The following is a 9486-nucleotide window of genomic DNA, read 5'->3' on the forward strand; positions in this document are numbered from 1 at the left end:
TGCCAATCTTCACGCACAATATCTGTGCCCATTAAAAAAAAATGTGCTTTTTTAACACTACTGGCACCTTCAGATCTGTCGGAGATTTTGCAGCGTTAAAAACCAGCACTTCATTTTGTGCATCATCTGGGCATCGATCAGAGTGCTCATTTTATTATTGATGAGCTCACTGTAATCCATTTACATACGATTATCAAAGGCTGCTACAAACCACGGAAAAGACCATGATTAGCCTTTGTGGGCATCGATAGGTGAAATACTTCAACGTTAAACCGGTTAAAACTGGTTTAGCAGCAATCATTAAAAGCACGGTGAGTTTGGACATATGGACCTGATTTCTTTATATTTTGCATGCCATTTGCCCCCCCCCCCTTCCTCCTCTCTCTCCATAAATTAGATTTCAAGGTTTGCATTTCAAGCAACCCCTGTGTGCCTGAGAAGGGAATGCTGCAATCTGTGTGTGTGTGCATTGAGGGGGGATTCTAGGGTGCAGCAGACACACTTAATCTGAGCTAGCAGCAGGAGGGCCTAGAGGCTGTTAGATCCCCATTTGTGTTTGAGCTTTTAAAGGTTTTTTCAGAGGCTTTCACAACCCTCCCCCATTCTGTTTCCTTGTTCTAGTTACAACTGCCTCTCTCAGGAAACCTGCTTTGAAGACAGGTGAGTGGATTTCCCAGGCATGGTTGGGGAGGAGAGTTCCTGGTCAAATGCGGAAGGCAGACATCTGGTTGGTTGTATGCTGTATCTCTTGAGACTAACACAAGAGGCAAGATGGAACTCCGGTTTCCCTTTTTCCAATCCATGCTGTTGCTGTGGGTGGCTTTGCTTCTGCTGCTGTTGCCACTGCAGAGGAAAGTGAAATCAGAAAGTTTCAGCACCTGCAGTGAGGGAAAAGAAGACTCTGCCTGTCTGGAAACTCTTGTGGCCAAGCCATCAGAAACCAGCTGTGACGGATCACCAAACTGCAGGCTGCACTTTCTCCAACCAGAGGAGCAGTCAGCTCCAGAGGAGGTGAAAGACACACCTCAGGACCGAGAGCTGGAATTCAAGCAGGTCCTGAAAGAGGTTCCGGGTGATGAACAGGGGAACAGCAAGCAACAGACCTTCAAGAATAGGAATGCCTTGGACAGGCTGCACCTGGTAGAAACCAGCCTGCTTTCCATGACAGCCAGGTTTGAGAGTCTGCGGGATGAAAGCAGACACAACCTGAGCCAGATCGAAGAGAAACTGAGCTCTTTGGTGGTCTTCTTGCTAGGGATGCTGACTGGTTGTGAGCTGTCCTGTAATGAATCCGTACAGAAGTTATCTGTCTTGGGTAAGTGACAAATACAGAACTGAGGTTTAGCTGGCTACCATTTTACATTTTTGACTGCAAAGAAACAGAAAATAATAACAGATAAAGACCACATGGCCTATCCAAACTGAACTTCCATACCAACTACTAAGTCTCTACTATTCCTTCCTCTCCCTTAGAGTTTGTGCTTGTCTTGTGTTTTCTTGAAGTCAGAAGCAGTCCTCCTCTGTGTCACCTCTGCTGGGAGGCCATTCCATGCATCCACCACTCTTTCTTTAAAGAGTCTAGCCCCCTTTCACCTTCATCCTATGTCCCGTTGTTCCAGAGTTTCCTTTTAATTGGAAGAGACTTATCTCCTATGCATTATGTCATAGAAGTATTTAGATATATCGATCATATCTCCCCACTATCGTCTTTCTTCCAAAGTTTACCATATTGAGATCTTTATGATGCTTTATGACAATAGACTGCTGATCATTTTAGTAGCCCTCTCTGGATTGACTCCATTCTCTCTATATCTTTTTGAAGGTACAGTCTCCAGAACTGTACAAAGTACTCTAAATGAGAGTGCAGTTTACAAAGAGGGCGCACTCGATGATATCTGTCCTGTAGCAACAAAATGGCCAAGAAAGCCCAAATAAAATGAAAATTCCTGAAAGCAACATGGGAAACAACACAAAAGGAAAATGTTCTGGCTGTCCACTCCTATCAGACACCCAAAGTTGCAATTACATGCCATTAGGTGTTTTGCACTTACTGTCCCATTTGCGAATCCATTTGTAATTTAGTATATCAAACTCAGAGACATAGAGGATGTGGACAAATAAGCAACTAACTTGCTAGTCACACATACAAGGGCTGCACATACTGTAGCAGGACTTGCTTATCCATTCCTACACTAGTTGAGATCATTTTCACGCACCTTTTCTGACTAAAGGTGCAATTTGTCTTGTTAGTCACCCTATTTTTTTAATCTTCCATTACTCTATCTATAAGTGCAACCTCTGCTTGCACCCTATGCTGTCTATTAAGATGTTTTAATGTGCATTGTGTTTAATGTGCATTGTAGTTAGCATACTATCTCATAATGTACCAGATTCTGTTAATGGTGCTCCTGTTTGGGCACCAAAAATTGGTAAATGTATTCTATTTTAAGAATTCTTGAAGCTGCCTCTCTGCAATCCCCATTGCAGCCTTTTGCAAAACAGTCACAAATGACCTCAAAATGAATGTGATCTGATTGGATCATTCCTTTTGTGACTTCATAGCCCAAATTGTCCAATCAGATCCAGAGTTCATGATTATCTGAGAGGTCATGTGTGTCTCTTCTGCTATACTGATAGTGCCAGAGGTTCAGAATTGTAGGAAGTTTCAAAAATAATTACTGAGCATTCTCCCCAGTCCGGGAAAATCCAGATATTGGGTAAGCCTATCCAAACCTTTTGTAAACTCCACTAAACTAACTGATTTCACCACATTCTCTGGCAACGAATTCCAGAATTTAATTACACATTGTGTAAACAAATATCTGTTATTTGGGTAAATCAGCATTTAGGCAAATATTTTTGGGAATATTGGCAACTTGTGATGTTTCATATGAGTGCTCGGTGTTGCAAGTGAGATGGCATCAACTAGTTTATGGTACCTTTAATTAAGGAGCAGCAAATGTGGCAGTTAAATACAGCTTTCCAAGTACCAGAAATGTGGCAATTACTATATTATAATTTTTGTTTTACAGTGAATTCCTCAGAAAAGATGGAGAGGACTTTCCCACGAGATTGTGGTGAAATTTATAAACAGGGCATCCGAGATAATGGCATCTATACAATTCAACCATTGGATCTGAAGATGCCCTTTGAGGTATGAGGAGGGAGGTACAGTACTAAGAGGGAGAATTTCTACTGATCAAGCCTTTCCCAGTTAGTACATACTGTATATGCATGTGAATAAAGGAACTTCAGAGACAAATTAGGCAGTTAGAGGTTAGCTTAGCAGGGTTTTAAAAGGTTTGGATAATTTCCTAAAAGAAAAGGCCAGAAGCCATTATTAAAATGGACTTGGGAAAATCAACTGCTTATTTCTAGGATAAGTATCATAAAATTTGTTTTACTCTTTTGAGATCTTGCCAGATACTTGTGACCTGAATTGCCCACTGTTGGACAGTGAGCTTGATGAACCTTCAGTCTGCTCCAGTATGACAACTCTTATGTAGGGGGCAGGCACATGCCTGCTTACTTTAATAATACTGTAGGTTTAAGCGGGATATAAGTTTTTAAATAAATAAAAATAAATGCTAAACAGTATGGCATGCTCTCCTCCACCTGCTGTTTAACCCATGCTTGTTAAGGCCAAAAAATTAACACCTGCTTCCAAAGAAGTTAACTTCTAACTCAGTACTATGTCAAGGACTGAGCAAACAGGATCCACTGTGGGTTTCAAGATATAGGACAGAGAAAGAAAGGAGACAACCAGAAAATGACAGAGGAAGAGGGGACAATAAAGGGCAGCTGGAAGGGGAAATGGAAGAGGGACAGAGACCACAGAGGCCTTTGGAAAGAAGGAGGCCAGAAGGAGAAGAGAGCATGGATCTTTGCACTCTGGTCTTGGATGTCTTCTTTAGGAAGCAATTTTCAAATAGCTCTGCACTGCTGTAAACCACAAAGGAGCTTGCAACATGCTGGTCCAGTGGCAATACTGCCCCCTGTCATATGGGAGGACCTGATTCCATTCCTAGCCTAGGTTTCTTTGCCCTCTGGGCCAGCCAGGAATGGGAATGCCGTGGAAATCACTTCACTGTCCCTAGAAGGAGAGAGGCCCAATCGATGCAATAGTGACACCTATTAGCTAGATTCAAGAAAGAGCCCTGATGCATGGTCTCCAGCCAAGGACCATTGCTGTATTCATTGAGTTAAGTGAGTTGGGATAAGATGGGAGGGAAATCCCTGGACATTTTCAAAGAAATACTGAGCTAGGCATCCCAACAGAGCACTCCTCCCTACCAAAAATGTTTCCATCAGTTTTACTGAACAGGGCCCCTTAACCTCATAGATGATAAAAACCGACACCTGCATAAACTGTGAAGGCAAGATTTTCAGCCACCTGAAATGATATTCCACCATCCACCACATAAAAGAGGTTCTTTTAGGAATGGGGCAGGAGGCATTTTGCAGGTATCTTACCTTTTCAAAAGATACACACATGGATGACGTCTTACACCCTTTTTTTATTTCACCCCAATTTTTATGCATGTTTTAAAACCTGTCTTTAGAGGTTAATTGTGCAGTGCTTAATATTCTTAGTCCATCCTGGTGTCATAGCAAAGTGCTACATCACCAACTCCTAAGATGTCCCAGAGCTCTCACCATGGTTTTGATTTCACACCTCTAGGCGTATTGCGACATGGCTACAGATGAAGGCGGTTGGACTGTATTTCAGCGGCGGCAAGATGGTTCTGTGGACTTTAATCGCACTTGGCAGGAGTACAAGCAGGGATTTGGCAGCCTGCAAGGTGAGCACTGGCTTGGAAATGAGCGCTTGCACGGCCTGACTCGGCTCGGCCAGCATTCCCTGCGCATTGAGCTGGAGGATTGGTATGGCGTGAAACGTCATGCCATCTACAAAAAATTTAAGGTGGCTAGTGAACAACATAAGTACCGCCTGATTGCCAGAGAATACCAGGGCAATGCTGGTAATGCGCTAAGCTACAGCCAAAACTATAATCATGACCACAAATATTTCAGTACCTTTGACAGCGATAATGACAATTATCCAGTGGGCAACTGTGGTGCGTACTATGGCGCTGGCTGGTGGTTTGACTCATGTCTGGCAGCCAACCTCAATGGAAGGTACCACCGAGGACTGTACAGTGGGGTCACTAGTGGAATCTACTGGGGCACTTGGTACATTCTCACAGATAAGAGAACCAATCAGAAGTACTCATTCAAGAGGGTGGAGATGAAAACCAGAGTTGTCAACGGCTAATGAGAAAAAGTGTGTACTCTCGTGTGGGCTTTGAACTGGATGCTGGAATTCTCATGGCAATTCCTTTAGAACATACGAGCAGCCATACTGGGTCAGACCAGTTTTCACACTGGCCAATCCAGGTCACAAGTACCCGACTTCTTGCTAAGAAAGGGAGGAAGCCCTGCTGTGAGTGGACTTTGTCAAAAACCACCAGCAGCTGTAAAAAAAACAAAAACTGAGGCAGCAAGAATGTTTTCTTTTTTGTATTTTATTTCCAAAAAATGCTCATTTACAAGGAAGGAGAGCTCAGTCTGAGAGAATGAAATTCAAAAAATGAAATTATACAAATTATCTAGTTATTCTCAACCATGTTGGGTCTACATCAAGGGGAAAGAGTACAGTAGCCTTGAAGAAGTTTCAAGTTTATTAGGTTTTTATATACTGCCTAGGAAGGTTATCTAAGCGGTTTTACAATCAGGTACTCAAGCATTTTCCCTGCTCACAATCTATCTAATGTACCTAGGGCTATGGAGGACTGAGTGGCTTGCCCAGGGTCACAAGGAGCAGCGTAGGGGTTTGAACCCACAACCCCTGGGTGCTGAGGCTGTGCGTGACATCATTGCATCAACGTCTATGCATTTCTGGGTGCCCTGCAGCTTCAGCCCTACAACTTAAAAAGTTTGTGACACACTGACCTACAGTATGAATTAAGACACGTAAAGCCAGTTTGTGCACAAAAAAAATGTTTTTGAAAATGAGGGAAAACAGCAAAAACTCTGAAAAAGAACCAAAGCATAGGTTCCCTGTCTTCTCAGTCAAGAAACACACCTTTTCCATTTAGGCTTAAATTGGTAAGACTTTTAAATCTCTTCCTCCCTTGCTTCCCAGTGACCCTGTCTTAACAATACCACATTTCATATTGAGTTTTCACATCAGAGTGAGATTCTAACATCTTGTCTCTTCTTTGTAACAGATTCGATAAACACTCGGTACTACCTCCACTGATTCCCACTGTGCAGAATAATTTATTAAGCTGTAACTAACACAGAGAATTTGTAATCTGGGTAGATGTGCTGAGAAGTGGACAGATCTCAGCAGGGTGATATATTTCCCACCTTGGTTGAAAGGGCATCTGTCTGGGCTCTTAACAAGTACGTTCTTCTATACTGCCGGTGAACATGGAGGTGGAATTGCAACTGAATGAACAGAACTACAAGAAAGCAATTCTATAAATTAACGCCTCAGTGTAAGTATACTAATGCCATGAACTTAGCACTAATTCTATAATAGAATCTTGGTGCCATGATTCTGTTATAGAATGCCAGCTTAAGAAGGCATTGGCGCACCCTTGGTATTGCTCCGTGGTGCGACCTCACCTTGAGTATCGCTTTCAGTTCTGGTTGCTGTATCTCAAAGAGATATAGTGGAATTAGAAAATGTTCACAGAAGAGAGGCCATATGAGGAAAGATGAAAGAGGTTGGGGCAGGTAAGAAGAATAGATCCAGTTTTCATTCTTTCAAAAAGTACAAAGACCAGGGGACACTCAGTGAAATCACATGGGAATATCTTTAAAACAAATAGGAGGAATTTTTTTATTTTCTTAAAAATAGCTAAGCTCTGAGACTTGTTGTCAGAGGATGTGATTAGCATATCAGGGTTATAGAAAAAAAAAAAAAGGTTTGGACAAGTTCCTGGAGGAAAGGTCCATACTCTGCTATTGAGACAGACATAGGGGAAGCCACCGTTTGCCCTGGGATCAGTAGCATGGCATGTTGCTATTATTAGAATTTCTACCAAGTACTTGTGACCAGGATTGGCCACTGTGGAGCAGGAAACTGGGCTAGGTGACCATTGGTCTGACCCACTATGGCAACTCTTATGTGAGCCAATCGAGCCATTGTGACATCACTGATGAGTTTGACTTTTAGGCACTGGTGGAATGGGGCATTATGACATCACAATTTCAGCTCTGGAATGTTATTACTCTGGGTTTCTGCCAGGTACCTGTGACCTGGATTGGCCACTGTGGGCTAGACATACCATTGGTCTGACCCAGTATAGCCAGTCTTACACTATGTTCACACATGTTGAGGTGTGCCCTTTTATGTCTTGCCAGTGGCAGGTAGAAGTTGGCATGCCTGATTGTGCTGGACCCATGTGTACAGACCCCTTCAAGTTAGTCACCTAAGCCCTATCTTATAGAAAAGTACCTTTTGCACGTAGGCACCTAACTGCCAGTTCATAATGCCTTCCCCATGCCTATATGCTGCACTTTTCTAGGTGCCAGTTTACAGAGTTGCTCTTAAAGAGTTAAATTCAAGAAAGATCTACTAAATTAGGCAGTAAACATTCGGGTACAAGTATCAATTCTCTAACAATACTCTGATTTGTTTTGCCTGTGGAGTCATCTGGTTCTTCTTTTTTTACATGTGACAATGTTGACATTAGCACATGGCCATTAAAAAGAATGACCACATCAGCACTTACTGACCCCTATTTTGTAGGTGATAAAGGCTCACACGGTAATTCTGTGGCAACCAGTTTGGCCCTGATTCCATAAAGTCCGCCTAAAGTTAGGCACCATTATCAGCGCCTAACTTGTAATTGATAGGGAGAGCGGTTAAAGCTACAGCCTCAGCGCCCTGAGGTTTGTGGGTTCAAATTCCCTGCTGCTTCTTGTGACCCTGGGATAGTCATTTAATTCCTCCATTGCCCTAGATAGATTGTGAGCCCGCCGGGAAAGACAGGGAAAAATGCTTGAGTACCAGAATGTACACCACGTGGCTATAAGAGGTATATAAATACTTGAAATAAATAAACCTCTACGTCAGAGGAGAGGGTCTTCAATTTCCACCGCTATTCATCGGAACTGTGAGATTCATGGGAACCTGTGATTAGTGAGAGCTTTTCAAGCTTCAAAGTTCACCCCAAGGAGTGTAGTTTAATCCCAGAACTGGCAGCATGGTATGTGCCTGTGATGCATTCTGATCAGTCTTCCCAAGTAGAATATTGTCCTAAATTTACATGCAGTTTACTGTAGGTTGAAAAGGAAAGGCTGGGAAAAATAGATTAGACCCGGAAATCCTTCTAGAAAGACTTCTTTGTGTACACTGTAATTGTGGAATTATTTACCCTGAGATTTGAGGTTGGAAACAAATATTAATGCATTTAAAAGTTTATGTCTGAAGAGCTTGCCCAAAACAACCCCCCCCCCCCTTAATATCTGGACTCACTGGAGGTAAAACAACCAGAAAGACATCTAGAAAATTATGCAACTCCAAGTCCCTCTTTTTAAAATTGTAAACTGCTCAGGTTTATTATGAGCAGTATATTAAAACCTAAATAAACTTGAAGCTTGAAAATCTGTTTTAAGAATGCCCACTTGGACATTTTGACTAGCAAGACGTCCAAGTGCTGCATTTTGGCATCTTTGTCTGTTTTGAAAATAAGCCCAAATTGTTTAGTATGAAGAGAGCTGATGGCAGGGATCACTATGGACCTAACGCCAGTTGATTATTGTAAAAGGGGTTGAATCCACTCTTTTACAGCCTATTTGGACTTGTTTTAAGGAGGTGGGGGTTTGCATAATGTACACCAGATGTATATACATAGCATTGTACAGACTGTATAGACCCTACAACTGGGAACTTACAATAAAAGGATTTTTTAAAATAAAACTGAAAATATGCCCTTATTCTGTCATGGGGTTTGTGATTGCAAATTAACACTTGGCATCAAGAGTACCAAAGGATTTGCACCCTCAGCACTTCAGAGGTTGGTTAAATATATACCTTCTAAGTCTTGAACATCTAAGGCCAGACTACTTCAGATGCTCCCACCATGGGGAAATGTACAAATAATTATTAACTCACAATAACTGCAAAGCCTGGCCAGCATGTCATTTTGTCACTGTAGTTTTATCTGCTATAATATCTACACAGCTTAGAACAGTGGTATCAAACGTGCGGCCCACCAGGTCCTATTTTGAGGCCCTCGGTATGTTTATCATAATCACAAAAGTAGAATAAAAGGTTCTTGATCATCTGTCTCTTTGGCTATAAATGACAATATTATTAAGACTTAGCCAAACTCTAAAGAGTTTTACCTCATGCAAAATGGTCATTTCTTTAAGAAGACATTAACTCTTTTTTTTCTGAGGCCCTCCAAGTACCTCCAAATCCAAAATGTGGCCCTGCAAAGGGTTGGAGTTTGAGACCGCTGGCTTAGA

At 42.1% G+C, this 9486-nt stretch overlaps 1 protein-coding gene across 1 annotated transcript; it reads left to right on the forward strand.

The window, feature by feature from the left end:
* The first annotated feature begins 771 nt into the window (after positions 1-771).
* On the forward strand, positions 772-5758 carry LOC117351376 (fibroleukin-like). Its single transcript, XM_033926600.1, has 4 exons — positions 772-1315; positions 1829-1846; positions 2979-3154; positions 4682-5758. The coding sequence occupies exons 1-4, from the start codon at positions 772-774 to the stop codon at positions 5273-5275; spliced, it is 1332 nt and encodes a 443-aa protein (XP_033782491.1). The 3' UTR covers positions 5276-5758.
* Positions 5759-9486: the final 3728 nt, after the last annotated feature.

This window comes from Geotrypetes seraphini, chromosome 17 (assembly GCF_902459505.1).
Source record: "Geotrypetes seraphini chromosome 17, aGeoSer1.1, whole genome shotgun sequence".
Classification (NCBI taxonomy): Eukaryota; Metazoa; Chordata; class Amphibia; order Gymnophiona; family Dermophiidae; genus Geotrypetes; species Geotrypetes seraphini.

Coding starts and splice junctions, on each gene's coding strand:
- LOC117351376 (XM_033926600.1), top strand. CDS start 772: ATGGAACTCCGGTTTCCCTTTTTCCAATCCATGCTGTTGCTGTGGGTG. Junction 3,155..4,681: donor ATCTGAAGATGCCCTTTGAG/GTATGAGGAGGG, acceptor TCACACCTCTAG/GCGTATTGCGACATGGCTAC.